We start from the raw sequence: 22,577 nt of genomic DNA, 5'->3' as shown, positions 1-22,577 counted from the left end.
CAGGTGTTGGGGACAGAGACGGGTACAATGGGAAATCCACGGAGATGGGGTGGGGACGGCCACCAGATTATGTGCCTCTCCTTGGAACTCCTGCCTCCAGCACATCACCAGGACGATGGACTGCCAGAACATTATGGACTTTGATATTTAAGAAAACAATGTTAATAAGAAGAATATGGTTTTCTTGCATATTTAAGGTTATCAATAGAAATCAAACAAAATAAAACATGGAAAAGAAAATAAGATGATACCTTTTTTATTGGACATAACTTAATACATTTCTTGATTAGCTTTCGAAGGTTGCCCTTCTTCCTCAGATCGGAAATAAGCAAATGTGCTAGCTGACAGTGTATATAAGTGAAAACATTCAAGCATTACTATGACAGTAAAATAGATACTATTGGAGATTCTATATGGAATGTTGCTATATTGGAGATTCTACATGGAATGTTGCTACTATTGGAGATTCTACATGGAATGTTGCTATTCCACTAGCAACATTCCATGTAGAAGCCTGCGCGGCCACATTGCTGATCTACAAGGGCCGACTTCTACATGGAATGTTGCTAGTGGAATAGCAACATTCCATGTAGAATCTATAGAAATCAAACAAAATAAAACATGGAAAAGAAAATAAGATGATACTTTTTTTATTGGACATAACTTAATACATTTCTTGATTAGCTTTCGAAGGTTGCCCTTCTTCCTCAGATCGGAAATAAGCAAATGTGCTAGCTGACAGTGTATATAAGTGAAAACATTCAAGCATTACTATGACAGTCTGACAGGGTGGGAGGACGTGGGTGGGGTCGGAGGTATGCATGGGGACATCAAAGCATATCATTGATATTCTAACAGGATGGGTGTGGATAGGTGAGGGATGGGGTTTTCACTTATATACACTGTCAGCTAGCACATTTGCTTATTTCCGATCTGAGGAAGAAGGGCAACCTTCGAAAGCTAATCAAGAAATGTATTAAGTTATGTCCAATAAAAAAGGTATCATCTTATTTTCTTTTCCATGTTTTATTTTGCTTGATTTCTATTGATAACCTTTAAGAGTGGACTAACACGGCTACACCACCTCTCTACTTGCATATTTAACAAACCAATGCCTATTTTCGACACTTCTATGTTTTGTGTTAAATTTTAACAAGTGATAGGACGCACTGTATGTTTTGTTTAAACTTATAAGATCTTTTAAATGCGAGTTGGGTACACGGATGGTAAAGAAAACCGTGGGGATAGTGAGGGGAAGGTAGCAATATGGTGGGGATGGAGGACAAATTGACAGGGGATGGGGACCAATTTCTGTTCACGTGAACACCTCTAGTTTGGAGTTCCCACACCAGAAGAGGCTTCACAGCAGAAGCTCAGTTATGCATTGCTACGAGTCACACTGACACCAGACCAGAATTAAAAGTGACACAGCTGTTTCGCTCTCTCTCCTTATTCCTTTTGTCCCAGTCCCTGTCTCACCATAGAGATGTGCTGTATGGGTCAGACCATACGAAGATTGCCTGGAGAGGACCATAGCACTTGTGGCACACAATAAAGGAGGTCTCAGAGAAATGAGGAAGCTCGAAGCTGAGGCTAGGGCAGGACAGGAGACGAAGACTGGCTGACATGGCACTTGAGTCACAGATAGAACCAGGGGTCTAACACAGGTCCTGCTAGTAACAGTAAGAGAGGCTGAGTAAGAGATTGCAACTTGCTTCTCACAGGTCTCCCACTTAGCCATCTCTCTCCTCTTCAATCTGTTCAAAATTCTGCTGCTGCACGACTAATATTCTGCCAGTGTCGTTATGCTCATATTAGCCCTCTCCTCGTCACTTCACTGGCTTCCTATCCGTTTCCGCATACAGTTCAAACTCCTCTTATTGACCTATAAGTGCATTCACACTGCAGCTCCTCAGTACCTCTCCACTCTCATCTCTCCTACATTCCTCCCCGGGAACTCCATTCACTGGGTAAATCTCTCTTATCTGCACCCTTCTCCTCCACTGCTAACTCCAGACTCTGTTCCTTTTATCTTGCTGCACCATATGCCTGGAATAGACTTCCTGAGCCGGTACGTCAAGCTCCATCTCTGGCCGTCTTCAAATCTAAGCTAAAAGCCCACCTTTTTGATGCTGCTTTTAACTCCTAACCCTTATTCACTTGTTCAGAACCCTTATTTTATCATACTTACTTTAATATTCCCTTATGTCTTGTTTGTCCTGTTTGTCTGTCCTAATTAGATTGTAAGCTCTGTCGAGCAGGGACTGTCTCTTCATGTTCAAGTGTACAGTGCTGCGTACGTCTAGTAGCGCTTTGGAAATGATAAGTAGTAGTAGTACTGATCGAATTTCATTTTCTATTTCTGTGCCGAAACCAGCCCAAAATCTGTGATCAGCCTCATTTTGGTTTTGGCCAAAAATGCTTGTGCATTTCAGCTAGAACCAAAACTAGCCCTCGCTCCTGCCTGACTCCACATCTCCTCGACCATAAAGATCCCCCTCCTGAGCCTCCGCAGCGGTAGTCTCCTCCTGGACCTACCTTCTCGTTGGTGAGCAGAGGGCACAGGAGCATCTCACTTGCTCTAGGTAAAAATGGCTTCTGGGACTTCCAGTGGTATTCTCTAACCTTAGAGTTTGCAAATTCTATAGTGTGAAACCGCAAGGGTGTGCAACTGTAACATTTAGGCGTGGACAGATTCAGCTTCCATAACTGGAGAACAAGGCCAGTGCTGGACAGACTTCCATGGTCTGTGCCCTAAACATGGCAAGGCCAAATCAAGACCAAGTATCATACCTTATTCTATGAGTTTATCTTGTTGAGCAAGGGGAGGAGTGGCCTAGTGGTTAGGGTGGTGGACTTTGGTCCTGGGGAACTGGGTTCGATTCCCACCTCAGGCACAGGCACCTCTCCTTGTGAATCTGGGCAAGTCACTTAACCCTCCATTGCCCCAGGTACAAATAAGTACCTATATATAATATGTAAGCCGCATTGAACCTGCTATGAGTGGGAAAGCGTGGGGTACAAATGTAACAAAAATAAAATAGATACTATTGGAGAATTCTACATGGAATGTTGCTATTCCACTAGCAACATTCCACGTAGAAGGCTGTGCAGGCTTCTGTTTCTGTGAGTCTGACGTCCTGCATGTATGTGCAGGACGTCAGACTCAGAAGCAGAAGCCTGCGCAGCCACATTGGTGATCTGCAAGGGCCGACTTCTACATGGAATGTTGCTGGTGGAATAGCAACATTCCATGTAGAATCTCAAATAGTAGCAACAGTGGAGGAGTGGTCTAGTGGTTAGGGTGGTGGACTTTGGTCCTGGGGAACTGAGTTTGATTCCCACTTCAGGCACAGGCAGCTCCTTGTGACTCTGGGCAAGTCACTTAACCCTCCATTGCCCCATGTAAGCCGCATTGAGCCTGTCATGAGTGGGAAAGTGCGGGGTACAAAACTAAATAAATAAATAAACTAGATGGACCATACAAGTCTTTATCTGCCATCATCTACATTTACACTGGCTGTGCCTAATGCAGTCATATAAATGCCGACTTACACTGGTAATTCTGTAACAGCAGGTGGACTGTCGGTTAAGAACATTTTCATGAGCTTACAATCTATAAGACTTCTATCATAAGTTGAGGTCTTCTTGGACTATTGCCTTCACATGTGTCCCGTTGAACTGCGTGCCTCACTGCAGTTATTTCCCAGTCCTCTTGGCTTCATGTGCATGTGGTGACACTCTTATGTGGTAAGAGAGGTTGGCCTTGATGTGTCTGGACTCAACAGCCTTCCACGATGATAGGGGTAGCCTGATGGGTAGTGCCGTGACAGGGGAACCAGGTTTGATTCCCACTGCAGCTCTTGTGACTCTGGCCAAGTCACTTAACCCTCCACTGCCCCAGGTACAAAATCAGTACTTGTGTGTAATATGTAAACCCCTTTGATTGTAACCACAGAGAGGCAGTATATCAACTCAGGGGCAGAGGAGCGCTTTTTTGTTTGGGGGTGCCCAAGCTCCACTCCCAACCCTTCCATGCCATCCTAGTCCCCTCCTATGGCATCCAGCATTTCTCTCCTTTCCCACTCCCTTCCACCATCTTATTCAGCATCTTCCTACTTCCCTCCCTCTCAACCCCTCTACAGTATATCTCTCCTTCCCCCATGGTCTGCAGCATCTCTCTTTCCCTTCTTTCACCCCCTGCCTGTAGTGTCCAGCATTCCACAATACGAGGGTCTCCAGCATCTCTCTCCTTCCCTCCCATGCTCTACAGCATCTACGCCCCCCTGCTCTCTCCAGCATCTCTCTCTCCTTCCCTTGTACTCCCCATGTCTATGATGTCCAGTGTCCACCCACTCCGTAGTTTTCAGCATCTCTCTCCCTTCCTCCCCAATAACCCATCCTGTCCAGCATCTCTCAATTCCCTTCTTCTTTTCAACATGTTTCCTTCACTTCTCCCCCCCCCCCCCCCAAATCTGTGATGTTCAAATCCTAAACCCTATGGTCTCCTGCAAATCTCTCTTTCCCTTCTTCCCTCCCCCCCATGGTGTCCAGCATTCCACCACCCTCCATGGTTTCCAGCATCTCTCTCCTTTCCTCTCTTTCAACCCCCATGGTCTCCAGCATCTCTCCCCTCTTCAGCATCTGTCTCCTTCCTTTCCCCCTCTGCCTGTGGTGTCCATTATTCAACCCCCCCCTCCGGGTGTTCAACATTCCACCCCCCCATGGTCTCCAGCATCTCTGTCCTTTCCTAACTTTCAACCCCTCATGGTCTTCAGCATCTTTTCTTTTCCCTCCTCTCACCTTCCACTCTCCAGCATATCTCTCCTTCCCCCTTCCCCTCCCCTTCATTTAGGGAGAGGTTTGAATGACGGATAGCAGAAGTGGGGAGCACTTCTGGTATCCGTCATTCAAACCTCTTCCCCCCCCCCCCCCCCCCCCCGTTTTAAGCATTTCTCTTTTTTCCTGCTGTGTCCACAAAGTATTTATTCTCTTACCATGGTCCCCTGGGGTGGCAACTCTATAAGCTACGTTGGAGACACCGCACAGCCAGACCAGTGCTGGGCCTTCAGATGCTCAAGGCCTGCTGACTCCTGACCTTTCCAAACTTCCTGTTTCGGAGGGGATGGAATCCGGCCGGCCAGCCCGCGAGCCTTAAGTATGTGCAGATGTAAGGTAAGAGAAGAAAGTCCTCATCGGGAGAGGAGAGGTAGGAAAAGTTTGGGAGTGCCATGGCACCTATGGCTTCCCCTGTTCCAGAGCCTATGAGGCATATTTTCAAAAACGTAGCCTTCCAAAGTTCCATAGGTTTCTAAGCTCACTGCCCTTCCTGTTGCTGTAATATATCTGTGGTGTGACGCTGCTTGTGGTGTAAGGATGTCATGTTTTCTTTAGCAATAGGTGAAAATTAACTTGTTACAGGAGGTGCTGTTCTACATTCGATAGATAATAAATAGAAATAAACAAAACAGAGAAAAGAAAATAAGGTATCATCTTATTTTATTTTCTCTGTTTTGTTTTATTTCTGTTTATTACCTTTAAACGTGGACTAACACAGCGGCGACCTCATCACTTTACTCTAGATTAGACAGGACGTTCTCCAACAGATGTGATAACTAGGGGAAGGTGAGTTGTGTGTAAGGTATTAAAGCCTGACAATTTGTTAAACACTATTCAAAAATAATAAAAGAAAGTGAAATGGGTTGACAGGTTAAACCAGTTACACATCCTGTAAGTTGAAACTGGCACTTCTTGTGCCTCTGTTGAATTTAAAGGGGCAGGCACCCTTTTCACAACAGACTTTGTTTTCACAAGATTATCTGCTTTATATGCTCTTAAAGCTCCAGGATGCTCTCCCAAATCTGCTGTAAGTCAGACTTTTTGTTTTGATCTGTTTCTTGTGCTCCTTTAAGCTTCTAGCTCAGTCAGATCCCGTCTCTACCCGGCCATGGTGCCTTCAGCTCTTCATTCACAGTTACCTGTGGGTCTCTCCCCCTCCAGCCCAGTCATTGCAGTAAAAGTCCTTAGTCGGGGACCAGAACCTGTGGCTCCTCTGAAGCAGGGGCTTAGCCAGACACCCAATTTTGGGTGGGCCTTGGTCTAAGATGGGTGGGCAGAAGAACTCTGCCTTGTCCCCACAAGTGATTTGGTCTCTCCCTCTCTCGCCTGCATGCATGCCATATGGTCTATCAAACGTCCTCCCCTCTCCTGCATACCTTTTAAATAGCAGATTTTCACCGGCAGCGAGCAGCAACTAATACACAGTGCTCATGTTGACCCCACAGCCTTCCCTCTGATGCATCTTCCTGTTTCTGCATAGGCAGGAATACATCAGAGGGAAGGCTGTGGGGCCAGAGTAAGCAGTATGTATCAGTTGCATCTCACTGCAGGCGAAGATCTGCAATTTACGAGGTATGCAGGAGGGACAGTTGTTGGGAGTTTTCAGCTGGTGGGGCTTGGGGATCCTTGTCAGTCACATCATAGGTGTGCTGCTACTGGGTGGGCCTGAGCCCAAAGTGGGTGGGCCTGGGCCCACCTGAGCCCACCCTTGGCTACGCCACTGCTCTGAAGTACAGTACGCATGCACCCTGAATCTGGATATTAGGTATTGCCATTATAGTTATTTTAAAACATTTATATACTGCAGATCCAAAGCTTGCCTTCAATGGAATGCAATAAAAAAATATATATTTTATATAGAAACAAAAGACAACACTTGATGCAGAAGAAGCAGTAACACATCTGCCTTAAAAAGTTAAAACTGCACAGTCCTGCAAACCACACATGAGTCTGTTATACCGCCCAATTAGAATGATTACAATATAAAACAGCAGTAAAACAAACAAAAAAAAATCCACAAACTCAAAAACAACAGTAACCAGCAATATCTTATCCCCTGTCGTGTTGGGCAACATGGAAAAGGGATAGGTCAAAAAGTCTTCAGCCTCAGCAGAATGGGGAATTACATCTGCACTAGAAATTAAATCAGCCAGCGCAATCTATCTTAGTAGTAGCAATGGTCTCCATTTTGCGATGGCTGAAAAACCTTACGGCTGATTAAATGCATTTTCTTGAAATAGGAATGTTTTAAAGTTTTTCTTAAAAACTTCCAAGGATGCTTCCAGTCTTAATGATGCAGAAAGAGAGTATTCCAAAGAGAAGGCCCAGAAGCACTAAAAAAGTTTTTCCCTAATAGTATCTAAGTGTGTCTTTTACCAGACTGCACTAGCGATTCCCAGTTCGGAAGTAACGACAAAGCCCATTCACTTTGAATGGGCTTCGTCAATATTGCTGCATAGGCACTGCTACTGCGGTTTGGTAAAAGAGGCCCTAAATGAATAATACAAAAAGATGGGACTGACATTCGGTTTTGTTGGCGTGAACACAAAATTCTGGTTGGTACATAAGAAATTAGGACGTTTGAGAGGTTATTCTGGAGAACCAGAATTGAAAACCTTTAAAGACCAGGAAAAAAAAAAAGCACGCTTAAAAGATAACATTCAACTTTTTACACAAAAAAAAATCAATTCTCTTCCAATCAGATCACTTCTGGAATCCAAATTGTTGGGCCAGTGCCCATCGAAGTCCATGACTGAGTCTCACCTACTGTAAGCATGACTACTTTGGAGATATTACAATTAATAGCGCTTGCTCAGCTGAGTGAAGATATCAGTCTGGGACATGTTTAGTCAACACTGCCAAAATAATACAGAACCGTCTGTAAGAGGTAAATACCCAGGGCTGTTTTTGAGGGGGAACTTGGGGGTACTGAGTACCGGCACCTTTCCCATGTTCTGCTAAAATTGACCCATGGACCCCAAGTTTTAATGAAAGAGCTCAGGCCCTACACACCAATTCTGTCTTGTCATAGATTCTGTGACTGGTTGCAGGGGGCCTGGCTATTGTGGGATGGGTTCCTCAGTGATCACCCCCACCCCTGAAGGGTGGCCTAGCATTTGAGTACCGGCAACTTTTTCGCTAGAAAGAATGCACTGTGAATACCTTAAATTCTACACTCCAACTAACTGGTAGCCAATGAAGGCTACAGAGTAGGAATTACATAGTCTCGATGCTGTACGGGGTGGCAGTAAGACTGACGTATTTTGTATCCACTATAGAGACTTAAATAACCTATTGGGAGGCCAAGATACAGAGAATTGCACTAATCAAATGAAGCAAATACGAGGACTGAATAGCAGTTCTATACTAATTAGTTGACGTGGTCATATCTGCTCTCTTAGGCTTCCGTGGCTGGTGTCATGATTGTTGCCAGGTCTTGCCGTGTCTGAGTAAGTGGAGCTGACGTTTCAGCCATCGTGCTGTGGCTTTCTTCACAGATGGCTGAAACGTCAGCTCCATTTACTCAGACATGGCAAGACCCAGACAACTGCAACAATCATGTTCACATCTGACCCAACAAGGACAGCATAGGCGGTCGGTGGCCCAACTGTTTGGGGAGGCTAAAGGGGGTGGGGTTAGGGGTGGGTCCAGGGGTGGAGCTTAAATCCATAATTGTCTGATAACACACAGAAAAAATAAGTAAAAAGTCACAATACCTTTTATTAAATTTAGATATTAGATATGTATCATATGTCAAAGAATAAAGTGGTTGCTCAAATCATATATTAACCACAATTGCTTAACTGCAAAACACTATGCACAACTTTGTGCAAAAACACACTCAGAACCTTACTGTACCATAAATATTACACTGGGCAGAACCTAATACACCAATATACCACCCATTCGGAAAATGCAGACCGTCAACAATATAAAACAAGGGATCATATCATCACAATTCTCATGTAGAGCCACAAAACATCCTAATTCATGTTTAATGTGGGATAAAATGCCATAAATAAGTAAATAAATATAAACTTTTAATGTTGAGCACCTGATTCTCAAAGTGGACATATTCCAAACACTATAATGAAAATAAAATGATCTTTTCTACCTTTGTTGTCTGGTGACTTTTTCTGATCATGCTGGCCCAGTATTGGATTCTGCTGCTATCTGTCCTCAGTGCAGATCAGGAAGTCATCCTCGTTAAATATCTCCCTGGCAACCCAGGACACCTCCAGCCAACACCCCCCCCCCCCTGCTCTTCCAGCAGTAAAGTAAACAAATTAAACCATAAACCAATTTCTACAACTGGTTACACAAGGCTAGAGGGCTTTCACTGCAGCTCCTGCTGTGAGGATGGAGGTAAATCAACTATTTAAACCCCTCAGAGCACAGCAGGGGAGGCTTAGCCTCTCCAAGCCTCTTATACCGGGCGCCTATGAAGGACAGCTGATAGAAGGCTGATTTGACCAATGGTGTGAGTTAAAGAAGTTACGACACCCAAACTACTAACTGTAGCTGAAAGTGGAATCACCTGAGAATTGAGCTGCAAGGCTAACGGGCCCTTTGGCTAACAGAAAGAAGGGCAACAAATGAGCAAAACCTCCAAAGACTCAAGGCAATCTGATTAGCTGTCATCCAACCAGTTGCAGGCAATGTGATTTACAGAAAGAGTACAAGACGAAGAGATATCACATTGAACAAGAAAATAAAATTGTATACTGTCAGCATATATTCTGTAATAAACTTCCAGGGCCTTGTACAAGGTACAGAGTGAACTGTAAATGAATACATTAAAAATTATAGCTAACAATGCTGAGCTTTGAGGCAGAGTAAATAAGAGAAGTTTCCAGATTCACTGTATAGGGAAGGGCCTAAACCACTGTAAAGTAGACAAACCAAACCCAATATCTGCCGATTGTTGAAGCAGAATAGGATGACTAATTGTGTCAAAGGCAGGCTAAATGTCAAGACACATCATCAGTACTGCATCTCCTTTAATCATCGCATGCCAAGTAGAGTCGACAATGGACTAAAACCATACTGATGGGGTTCAAGAATTTGATTATCGTCCAGAAAATCTTGTACATGAGGTAGCGCTGTTGGCTTAATGACCTTTCTACTACTACTTATTTCTAAAGCGCTACTAGACGTACGCAGCGCTGTACATTTGAACATGAAGAGACAGTCCCTGCTCGACAGAGCTTACAATCTAATTAGGACAAAGAGTAGCAAGATTCCATGCAGAATCCCAAAGAATAGCAAGATTCCGGAACCCCATAGTAGCAAGATTCTGTGTGGAATCCCAAAGAGTAGCAAGATTCCGGATTCCCAAAGACTACTACTTATCATTTCTATAGCGCTACTAGACGTATGCAGCGCTGTACACTGGACATGAAGAGACAGTCCCTGCTCGACAGAGCTTACAATCTAATTAGGACAGACAAACAGGACAAACAAGAGATAAGGGACTATTAAAGTGAGGATGATAAAATAAGGGCTCTGAACAAGTGAATAAGGGTTAGGAGTTAAAAGCAGCATCCAAAAGTTGGGCTTTTAGCTTAGATTTGAAGACGGCCAGAGACGGGGCTTGACGTACTGGCTCAGGAAGTCTATTCCAGGCATATGGTGCAGCAAGATAAAAGGAACGGAGTCTGGAGTTAGCAGTGCAGGAGCAGGGTGCAGATAAAAGAGATTTACCCAGTGAACGGAGTTCCCGGGGAGAAATGTAGGGAGAGATGAGAGTGGAGAGGTACTGAGGAGCTGCAGAGTGAATGCACTTATAGGTCAATAAGAGGAGTTTGAACTGTATGCGGAAATGGATAGGAAGCCAGTGAAGTGACTTGAGGAGAAGGCTAACATGAGCCTAACGACACTGGCGGAAGAAAAGGCAAACGTGAAATTGATCTAAAATCACTCAGACCTCGTTCATCTAAAGAAGGCTTAAGTACAAGCTGAGCAACTGTCTTCATCAGAGATGATGTAAATTAATTTTCTGCCAGAGACGTATTCACAACTACCTGTTAATACTGCTCCCCTCCACTTTTGTCTGTGATGTGGACAGGGGCAGACTGACAGTGATCTGAGCCCCTGGGCAATAAGGGTCATGGGCCCCTAAACACCTGTCCAAAGTGATTAATTTATATGGAAGCAAGGGGAGAGTGCCCCCCCCCCACTGCTGTGGGCCCTTGGGCAGTACCCTATTGTTTCAATGTTCAGTCCGCCCCTGGGTGTGGAGCAAGGATGGAATGTCAAATGACTAAGAAGCTTAACTATGACATCTTTATTTGTCCCAGTCACCTCTTTTGGATCATGCTGACATAATGCTAAGCTAGTTGTAGGACTCATAAATGATTTGCATAATGTAGAGAGACCTTGGAAGTGTATAAAAAAAAAACCCTGCCATCTCTTGACAACCTGTGATTACATAAGTACATAAGTATTGCCATACTGGGAAAGACCAAAGGTCCATCAAGCCCAGCATCCTGTTTCCAACAGTGGACAATCCAAGTCACAAATACCTGGCAAGATACCAAAAAGGTACTAAACATTTTATACTGCTTATCCCAGAAATAGTGGATTTTCCCCAAGTCCAATTTAATAACGGTCTATGGACTTTTCCTTTAGGAAGCTATCCAAACCTTTTTAAAACTCCGCTAAGCTAACCGCCTTTACCACATTCTCTGGCAACGAATTCCAGAGTTTAATTACACGTTGAGTGAAGAAAAAGTTTCTCCGATTTGTTTTCAATTTACTACATTGTGCATTCATCGCGTGTCCCCTAGTCCTAGCATTTTTGGAAAGCGTAAACAGATGCTTCACATCTACCCGTTCAACTCCATTCATTATTTTATAGACCTCTATCATATCTCCCCTCAACTGCCTTTTCTCCAAGCTGAAGAGCCATAGCTGCTTTAGCCTTTCTTCATAGGGCAGTCGCCCCATCCCCTTTATCATTTTCATTGCCCTTCTCTGCACCTTTTCTAATTCCACTATATCTTTTTTGAGATGCCGCGACCCAAATTGAACACAATATTCGAAAGTGCGAGAGGTACAAAATAATCCTTCCCATTAAACAGCAAGTAAAAAATGGTGTATGCTGTATTACTCAAGAAAGAGGATAAGCCTAGTGGTTAGGGTAGCAGGTTGTGAACCAGCAAAACCAGCGTCCAAATCCCACTGCTGTTCCTGGTGAACTTGGGCAAGTAAGTGGAAAAAGCCAACCAGGATGACCAAAGTTTATTCTTCTAAAGAACTGCTGGTAATTCAACCCAACACGGAAACACAGTCTTCGACAGGGGTATCTTTCAAATCAGCATTCTAAAGACCTATGAAACCCTGGGCGCGCTTGTCACCACAGTAACCGAGCTCACGTGACAGGAGGGCGATCATGTGACAGGGGAGCAGCTAGGAAGACTTCTGAAGAAATGCTGTTATGGCAATTCCAAAAAGACAACGTATTTGTTTGTCGAAACACAGCCCGTGTTGGGTTGTTTTACCAGGAATTCTTCTGAAAAATAAACTTTGGTCATCCTGGACATTTTGGTTGGTTTTTTCCACTTCTTTGGTTTTGTTTAGTGAGACTGTGTGGAACTCATCGGCGCCCTTGATTTTGGGCAAATCACTTAACCCTCCATTGCCTCAGGTACAAATCTAGGGGCCTTATTGTATCTTCTGGGGAAAATGCATAGTAAATAGGGTCCTCAGATTATAAACACTCCAGAGAAGGAAATACCTACAGGGATGTGTACTACCAAATGTTTTCAGTTCTTATTTGCAATTTTCAGAAATTTTCTTGATTTTGGGTATATTTTTCACAGCCAATTTCACACCTTCAATTTGTTAAAACAATTTTAATGTGCATCACAAACTGTTTATACATTCATAAATTGACTTTGCATGCACTACATTTTTTAAGGTGCACTAAGGCCCCGATGATCACAGGTAAATGCGGGCACTAGAGGCTGCTAGCGCCCGCATTTACCTGCTCTCCCATGACCATCAGGCAAACAGCGCCTGAACAAGGCAATAGCACAGAGCTCATTTAAACTAGATTTAAATGAGCTCTGCTTGTATTCCAACCCTATGATCAGAAAACAGCACTCGGATCCTAGGGCCGGAATAGCGCCTTAACCCTACGCCAGCTCAGAGCTGGTGTTAGGATTAAGGCTCTATTCCCCCCCCCCCCCCAAATCACGGTCAGGTAGCCCAGGCTGTCACTGGACCCCCCTCCAAAAGCAAGGCCCTTGTGGCCTAGTGCCCCCCAAGTTCCCACACTGCCCCTTGGGACGGCGACATAGGTGCTGGAGGTCTGGTGGATCTACAGCCCCCCTAACCCCCCCCCCCCACACCCCAAAAAACATACCTAGTGGCCCAAATGGGCTGCCGACCCAACCTCCCCCCACCCTCCCTGGTGGTCTAGTGGCCAACCTGCCCTCCCCCCATACCTCTGCGTTGGAGGAGGGAGTAGTACTCCCTTTTCTTTCCAGTACTGCCTTCAACATGGCGACGCCCTACCCTGCCCAGTGCATCCTGGGATGTGCTGGGCAGGGCTTCCCTATCATATAAGGGAGAAACTCCGGTGACTGACAATGAATAACTGGTTTATTTTAACTGGCCAAAGACAGGCCTGCTATTTCAGTGGCCTGATTTGGCCGCCAAACTTAGCCGGCAAAGCACTGAATATTTGCGGATAGCCGGTTAAGAACCATTTAACCGGCCAGGAACGGCTCCTGGCTAGATAAATAGCACTGAATTTCGCAGGGTTTGTAATTTGTTTCCCTCATTTACCCTCCAAAGTCTTTGAGAAACAGCCTTACTTTGAGTCCTGTTCTTTTTCCTCCGGACTGAGGCACGAAGGAGGTCTGATCCCTGCAATTCCTCCTGGAAACGCTGGGCTTTCACATCATCAAACCATTCACCAGTTATACATTTTTTCCTCTTTTCATCCCTCAAGGAGCCTTTTAGTCGTCTGCAGAATTAAAAAGAAAAGCTATTGTAATAGGAAAAGTATCTAATAAACATACATGCCCATGAGCAGCACAGGGGTCCTTTTAGTAAAGCGTGTTAAGCGCTAATGTGCGTTTAACGTGGGGGAAAAAAGGCTTACTGCAAAATGTGTTAAATGCTTTGCAATAGTTTGCCTCTCAGCACATGCTAACCACAAGCCACCGGTTAAATAGCGCTTAGCTGGCTATCCTCCGCTGAATATCCGCACAATAACCAGCTATCTGCTGATTTTTTTGGTGGTCATATTTGGCTGCGTCAAACCTGGTATATCTTCGACAAGATAACCGGCTACGTCTGAATATCGACATAGCTAGTTGTCTTCAAACCGCCCCCCCAAAAAACCCGGATATTCAGTGCCAGTCACCACAAATGGCCCAGCATTGAATATCCGGGTTCAGGGCGGACCGCGGGAGACAGCCCGGCTATCTCTCACAATCTGAATATCGAGGCCAGGCTAGTTCTTTATGTTTTCATGTTATAAAGGGATACTTTGGACGTACTGGTTCTGTATTGTATCTTGCACTCATACCCTGGCTAAAAAAAAAAAAAAATTAATTCTATATATATATATATTTTTTTTACTTTATATTTTTTTATTGTATTTTATCATATGTTTACATTTGTAACCTCCCATCCTTAAATAAACATCAATTAAACATCAATTCTTGTGCCTGTCTCTAAGTTTTATCTTTACATTCGGACTAGTCGACTACTTCTAGTTACTTCTTTTGGATTACTTACATTTATAACCAACAATCCTTAACGTACTCAGCACTTGTTGTATCTATCCCTAGACTGTCCACATATTTCTACGTACGAATCACATTTTCTTCCCTCTAGTCCCCCCTAATTCCCTTGTCCAATTCCCTCCACCCTTAGAACCCCTTGTGTTTCCCCTTGTTAATTACTCTATTTATCTTTTACTGTTGAAAGGTCGGACCTCCCCCCCATACCCCCCCCTCCCCGGAATGTGTGTCTGGCCCCTTTAGAGATGCTCTGTCATGTGTTGTATCCTTGTCCATCCCCTCTTGTGTTTGAGTTCACCCTCCCTTATTTAATTCTATATTCTAGTTCATTCTCATAGCGTACAGACTTGAACGAGGGGAGGGGGTTGGGGTTTCTTTTGTTGGGTTTATATGCAGAAAATGGCTCGAGCGGTCTGTTCCTGATGAAAGTTTTATACTGTACTGCTTATGTAGCCAACTGTAGTTCTGTAATGTATTTTCTTGATGTTTGAAAATCAATAAAAATAAAGTTTAATATATATATATTTTGTGCGAGGGGGCGTGGCATTGGAAGTGTTATCCAGGTGGCGCATTCTGATTAGCGCGTGCTAACTAGATAACTCAAAACTTATCGCAGGAGCACTCAGCGTTTCCTAAATAGGAGCTTATTTGATTGCAAGTCCCATACGCTAATGGGAAAATTAGAACAGGACATAAAAAAAATTAAAAACGAAACCTTAAAATATGCTGTTGTAAATCTGGGCTTAGCGTATGGGAAAGTTAAGATGTGCTAAGCCCAGATTTTGCTGCAGTGTACTGAAGGGGCCACTAAATCAATCCATCTAGAAAATGCAGAGGAAATAATTTTTCAATGCAAAGATTTTATCATCTACTGAGGAATACAATAATATAGCACTTATACCCCCTGTTAACTCTTGTACTGTTAGGGACATGGAAACACTACCATAAAAGTGACGCTGCATAGGGCAAGTCACTTAACCCTCCATTGCCCCATGTAAGCCGCATTGAGCCTGCCATGAGTGGGAAAGTGCATGGTACAAATGTAACAAAAATAAAACAGATACTATTGGAGATTCTACATGGAATGTTGCTACTATTGGAGATTCTACATGGAATGTTGCTATTCCACTAGCAACATTCCATGTAGAAGCCTGCGCGGCCACATTGGTGATCTGCAAGGGCCAACTTCAATCTCAAATAGTAGCAACAGTGGAGGAGTGGCCTAGTGGTTAGGGTAGTGGACTCTGGTCCTGATGAACTGAGTTCAATTCCCACTGCAGCTCCTTGTGACTCTGGGCAAGTCACTTAACCCTCCATTGCCCCATGTAAGCCGCATTGAGCCTGCCATGAGTGGGAAAGCGCAGGGGACAAATGTTACAAAAAAAAAATACACCCCCACCCCCACCTGATACTGAGCCCATGGTGGTCAGTGTTTGTTTAAAACTCCAGCCCCTTCAGGCCAAAATATCCACAATCTGAACGTGTGGATAATATGAGGAAGGATTTAGTGAAGCTAGAGGAATGATCTGGAACTTGGCAGCTTAGATTTAATGCTAAAAAATGCAGGGTCATGTATTTGGGCTGCAAAAACTTGAGGGAACAGTACAGTTTAGGGCAGTGATGGCGAACCTTTCAGAGACCGAGTGCCCAAACAGCAACCCAAAATCGAATTATTTATCGCAAAGTCCCAACAAGGCAATTTAATCTGAATAACAGAACTTTAAAAGCATTTGGCATGCATTTGAATAATTAATGTGATTTTTGCTGTTGCATGAATGCTGATAACTCCCTTCCCCGCCATCCATGTGCATCTCCTTCCTGTCTTCCCTTCCCTCCATCTGTCCAACAATTGCCCTCCCCTCCATCTACCCATGTCCAGCAACCCTCCTCTCTCCCCTGCCCTCCCCCCATGTCCAGCAACCCTCCTCTCCCCTGCCCTCCCCCTCCATCCATCCACACCCAGCGATTCTCTTCTTGCCCCTGTCCTCCCCTCCCACTTCCATCCATGCCCTGCTTGTAAATCTTTTTTATTACCTCCGTCGAAGCGGCCATGTCTTTGAAAGCCCTGCCCGTCTCTAGCCTTCCCTTCCTGAGTTCGTTCCCTCAGAGTCAGCCCCGCCCTCGCGGAAATGATGTCAGAAGGCGGGACTGACTTTGAGGGAACGAACTCACGAAGGGAAGGCTAGGGACGGGCAGGGCTTTCAAAGACATGGCCGCTTGGACGGAGTTAATAAGCACCGGCGGGGAGGACATGCAAGGGAATGTTGGGTGGGCGGGCCTGGAGGCAAAGTGGCTGGGCCTGAGCCCGTCCAGGCCCACCCATGGCTACACCCCTGGCGATGGCGCACATGCCCTCTCTGGCACGTGTGCCATAGGTTCGCCATCACTGGTTTAGGGTGAAGAACTTTTGTGCACAAAAGAAGAGCAGGACTTGGGTGTGATCATATGTGATTATCTTAAGGAGGCCAAACAGGTAGAAAAGGTGACAGTGAAAGCTAGAAGGATGCTTGGGCAGAGGAATGGCCAATAGGAAAAAGGAGGTGATGATGCCCCTGTATAAGACTCTGGCGAGACCTCATTTAGAATATTGTGTACAATTATGGAGACCACACCTTCAAATAGACATAACAGTATGGAGTCGGTCCAGAGGCTGGCTACTAAAATGGTCAGTGGTCTACACCATGAAGCGTATGGGGACAGACTTAAAGATCTCAATACATAGGCACCAACTCCATGGGTGCCGGAGCACCCCCAATATTTTCCCAGCCGTCAGTCATCCGAAGTTCCGGTTCCAACGTCCCCAGCCCGACCCACCCACCCCTCTTCTCCCTCAACAGCCCTTCTTGCTTTCCTGCTGCCCAGCCAGCGCTTAAAACTCATTTTACCTGACTGAAGTCGTGACTGCAAAAGAAGCAGAGTAGAGCAGGCTCGCCGTCAGCCTTCCCCTTCTCTCTCAACATCCCGCCCTTGCAGAAACAGGAAATGAGGGCGGGACGCTGACAGAGAAGGGGAAGGCTGAAAGCGAGCCTGCTCTACTCTGCTTCTTTTGCAGTCACGACTTCAGTCAGGTAAAATGAGTTTTAAGTGCTGGCTGGGCGGCAGGAAGGCAAGGAGGGCCGTTGAGGGAGAAAAGGTCGGGAAGGGGGGGTTGGAACTGGAACTCATGGGTAGGTGGGGTTTGGGGTGTCACTGGACATGGAGGGGAGGGCAGTGGAGAGAGGAGAAATCACTGGACATGGAGGGGAGCGGAGGGCAGAGGAGAAATCACTAGACATGAAGGGGAGGGGAGAGAGGAGAATTGCTGGATGTGGATGGATGGAGGGGAGGGCAGAGTAGAGTTGCTGGACATGGATGGATGCAGGGGAGGGCAGGGGAGAGAGGAGAGTTGCTGGACATGGATGGAGGGGTGGGCAGGGGAGAGAGGAGAGTTGCTGGACATGGATGGAGGGGAGGGCAGGGGAGAGAGGAGAGTTGCTGGACATGGATGGAGGAGAGAGAGAGGAGAGTTGCTGGACATGGATGGAGGGGGAGGGCAGGGGAGAGAGAGGAGAGTTGCTGGACATGGATGGAGGGGAGGGCAGGGGAGAGAGAGGAGAGTTGCTGGACATGGATGGAGGGAAGGGCAGGGGAGAGAGAGGAGAGTTGCTGGACATGGATGCAGGAGAGGGCAGGGGAGAGAGAGGAGAGTTGCTGGACATGGATGGAGGGGGGGCAGAGGAGAGAGAGGAGAGTCGCTGGACATGGATGCAGGGGAGGGCAGGGGAGAGAGAGGAGAGTTGCTGGACGGATGGAGGGGAGGGCAGGGGAGAGAGAGGAGAGTCGCTGGACATGGATGCAGGGGAGGGCAGGGGAGAGAGGAAAGTCGCTGGACATGGATGCAGGGGAGGGCAGGGGAGAGAGGAGAGCTGCTGGACATGGATACAGGGGAGGGCAGGAGAAATGCTGGACATGGATGGAGGAGAGGGAAGACAGGAAGGAGATGCACATGGATGGAGTGGAGGGAAGAAAGGAAGTGAAATGCACATGGATGGAGGGGAGGGAAGAGAAGAAGTGAGATGCACATGGAGGAGGGGAGAGAGGAGAAATGCTGAACATGGATGGAGGGGAGGGAAGAGAGGAAGTGAGATGAACATGGATGGCGGGGCGCAGAGAGAGGAAAAATGGTGGACATGGATGGAGGGGAGTGAAGGAAGAGGAAGGAGATGCATACTGACAGAGATGCCCTGAAGAGCACAGGTACAAATCAAAGTAGGGTATACACAAAAAGTTGCACATATGAGTTATCTTGTTGGGCAGACTGGATGGACCGTGCAGGTCTTTCTGCCGTCATCTACTATGTTATTATATGAGGGAAAGGGAAAGAGGAGAAAAACTACACATGGATAGAGAAAATAGATGCTGGATGGAAAGAGGGAAGAGAGGGGACAGACGCTGGATGGAAAGGGGGAAGAGAGGGGGGAAGACGCTGGATGGAAAGGGGGAGGAGAGGGGGCAGATGCTGGATAGAAAGGGGGAAAAGAGGGTGCAGATGCTGGAAGGAAAGGGGAGAGAGAGGGGGTAGACGCTGGATGGAAAGGGGGGAGAATTAAGATCAAGGAAAGAAGAAACAAGAGACTGGGACCAACACAATTAGAAACAGTAAACGGCCAGACCACAAACGTAGGAAAAAATGAATTTTATTTTTAGTTTAGGATAAAGTAGTGTGGTAGCTGTGTTAATAAATACAGAAAATGGAAGTAATGTTTACTGGACTAATTTTAATACATTTTTGACTAATGTTTGAGACCAAACCCTCCTTTCTTGTGTCAGAACAGAATACCATAACAGCAATATACTGTCCTGACCTGAGGAAAGAGGTTTTGGCCTTTGAAAGCTAATTGAAAAATGTATTTAGTCCAATAAAAATGATATCATATTTTCCATTTCTTGTTTTATTTGTATTTGTTAACCTATAGTATAGTGATTGAAATATGTCAGTTTTTGAAATTTGCAACTCTTTATATTTGCACAGTACAGGGGGACTGAGAGCATTGGAGCCAACTCTGTGGGTGCTTGAGCACCCCCAATATTGGAAAAATTCCTTGTATGTGTCCAGGGAGGGATTATTTCCATTGGGCTTAGCACCCCCAATAATTTTGAAAAGTTGGCTCCTATGGGGAAGAAGTCCTGGTGCAGATTTTAGGCAGCCTGTGAGTGGCGCTGCCACTGCCCAGGTGAAGACTGCAGCAGACAGGATTTTAAGGTGGGGCGGGGGGGGGGGGGGGAGAGAACGAACTGGCCATGAAAAAAAAAATTTTTCAGCACCCCCAACCATTTTGAAAAGTTTTTTTTTTGTTACGTTTGTATCCCGCGCTTTCCCACTCATGGCAGGCTCAATGCGGCTTACATGGGGCAATAGAGGGTTAAGTGAATTGCCCAGAGTCACAAGGAGCTGCCTGTGCCGGGAATCAAACTCAGTTCCTCAGGACCAAAGTCCACCACCCTAACCACTAGGCCACTCCTCCACTGTTGCTACTATTTGAGATTCTACATGGAATGTTGCTATTCCACTAGCAACATTCCATGTAGATGTCGGCCCCTTGCAGATCATCAATGTGGCCGCGCAGGCTTCTGCTTCTGTGAGTCTGACGTCCTGCACATACGTGCAGGACGTCAGACTCACAGAAACAGAAGCCTGCGCAGCCTTCTACATGGAATGTTGCTAGTGGAATAGCAACATTCCATGTAGAATCTCGAATAGTAGCAACATTCCATGTAGAATCTCCAATAGTATCTATTTTATTTTTGTTACATTTGTACCCTGCGCTTTCCCACTCATGGCAGGCTCAATGCGGCTTACATGGGGCAATGGAGGGTTAAGTGACTTGCCCAGAGTCACAAGGAGCTGCCTGTGCCTGCAGTGGGAATCAGTTCCTCAGTTCCCCAGGACCAAAGTCCACCACCCTAACCACTAGGCCACTCCTCCACTGTTGCTACTATTTGAGATTCTACATGGAATGTTGCTATTCCACTAGCAACATTCCATGTAGATGTCGGCCCCTTGCAGATCATCAATGTGGCCGCGCAGGCTTCTACATGGAATGTTGCTAGTGGAATAGCAACATTCCATGTAGAATCTCGAATAGTAGCAACATTCCATGTAGAATCTCGAATAGTAGCAACATTCCATGTAGAATCTCCAATAGTATCTATTTTATTTTTGTTACATTTGTACCCTGCGCTTTCCCACTCATGGCAGGCTCAATGCGGCTTACATGGGGCAATGGAGGGTTAAGTGACTTGCCCAGAGTCACAAGGAGCTGCCTGTGCCTGCAGTGGGAATCAGTTCCTCAGTTCCCCAGGACCAAAGTCCACCACCCTAACCACTAGGCCACTCCTCCACTGTTGCTACTATTTGAGATTCTACATGGAATGTTGCTATTCCACTAGCAACATTCCATGTAGATGTCGGCCCCTTGCAGATCATCAATGTGGCCGCGCAGGCTTCTACATGGAATGTTGCTAGTGGAATAGCAACATTCCATGTAGAATCTCGAATAGTAGCAACATTCCATGTAGAATCTCCAATAGTATCTATTTTATTTTTGTTACATTTGTACCCTGCGCTTTCCCACTCATGGCAGGCTCAATGCGGCTTACATGGGGCAATGGAGGGTTAAGTGACTTGCCCAGAGTCACAAGGAGCTGCCTGTGCCGGGAATCAAACTCAGTTCCCCAGGATCAAAGTCCACCACCCTAACCACTAGGCCACTCCTCCACTTGACTCCTATGTCTCAATATGTATATTTTGGAAGAAAGTTGGGACAGGGGACATATGACAGAGACATTTAAATGCCTATGCAGCATAGAAGCACAGGAAACCAATCTCTTTCAATTGAAAGGAAGCTCTGGAACGAGTGGGCACAGGATGAAAGTGAAAGGAGACAGACTCAGAAGTCACCTGAGGAAATAATTCTTCACAGAAAAGACGGTGAAATTCAAGGAACGGCATCCCGGTGGAAGTGACGAAAAACAGCATCTAAATGAAAGAGAGCTTGGGACAAGTACATAGGGAGTGATAGGGAGAGTAGACAGTATGGATGGGCAGAATGGATAGGCCATATGGTCTTTATCTGCCTACACTTTTCCTCTGTTTCTACCACATTTCTCCTCACCCTCTCAGGAAAGGGTTGACAGAAGTGCCGTTCCAGCACTATTTGATTTGGCTCACATTTATCACAGTTAGGGCTTTGGCTTTGGAATCGGAACGTTCTGCGCTCCTGTTTTCTGCTTAGCTCTTCATACGGCATTACTGTAAACACAGGCAAGCAGCTGGCTTGAGAGAACCTAAATAACTTCTCTTAGCTTCAGACAGCAAGGATCAAGAATATTTGAATGCAGTTTTTCACCAGGAATTAAACAATAAAGAAAAATGTAAAGACAGCAGACCACAAGCCTCTGGAGCAGGGGCTCTCAGCTCAGTCCTCAGGACATACCTAACCAAGCAGGTTTTCAGGATGCCCACAATGAATATGCGCGAGATCAGTGGCGTACCAAGGGGGGGGGGGGGGGCGGTCCGCCCCGGGTGCACGCCGCTGGGGGGGTGCTGCGCGCCGGTCAGCGTCATTCGTTTCCATGCTCCCTCTGCCCCGGAACAGGAAGTAACCTGTTCCGGGGCAGAGGGAGTGTGGAAATGAACGGCGCTGACCGGCGCGCGGCACCCCCCCAGCGGCGTGCACCCGGGGGTAAGGGGGTTCTTTCGCCGGGGTGGGGGGGTGTCCTTTCGCTAGGGGGGGGGGGTCGCGCTGCACGGGGGACGCTGTACCCAGGGGGGCGGGGCGTATCGGCGATCCGCCCCGGGTGTCAGTGCCCCTAGGAACGCCACTGCATGAGATAGATGTCAATGTACATTTATGTCAAAAATATTCATCGTGGGTATCTGACAACCTGACTGACTGGGGCTTCAGACCCCTGCTTTAGGAAACTGTCTTCTCTTTAAAT

General features: G+C 46.0%; 1 protein-coding gene across 4 annotated transcripts in view; it reads right to left on the bottom strand.

Moving 5' to 3' along the window:
- LOC115473987 (synaptotagmin-like protein 2) overlaps positions 1–22,577 on the bottom strand; it is a 188,098-nt gene that overhangs the window by 74,879 nt on the left and 90,642 nt on the right. For all 4 annotated transcript variants that reach the window (XM_030209231.1, XM_030209234.1, XM_030209233.1 and 1 more), the window contains exon 3: positions 13,662–13,813. In XM_030209231.1, the coding sequence (XP_030065091.1) occupies positions 13,662–13,813 (152 nt within the window). The remainder of the gene's footprint in view (positions 1–13,661; positions 13,814–22,577) is intronic.

This window comes from Microcaecilia unicolor, chromosome 7 (assembly GCF_901765095.1).
Source record: "Microcaecilia unicolor chromosome 7, aMicUni1.1, whole genome shotgun sequence".
NCBI lineage: Eukaryota > Metazoa > Chordata > Amphibia > Gymnophiona > Siphonopidae > Microcaecilia > Microcaecilia unicolor.
Note: the sequence above shows the minus strand (reverse complement) of the source record. Positions and strands in the feature narration are given on the sequence as shown.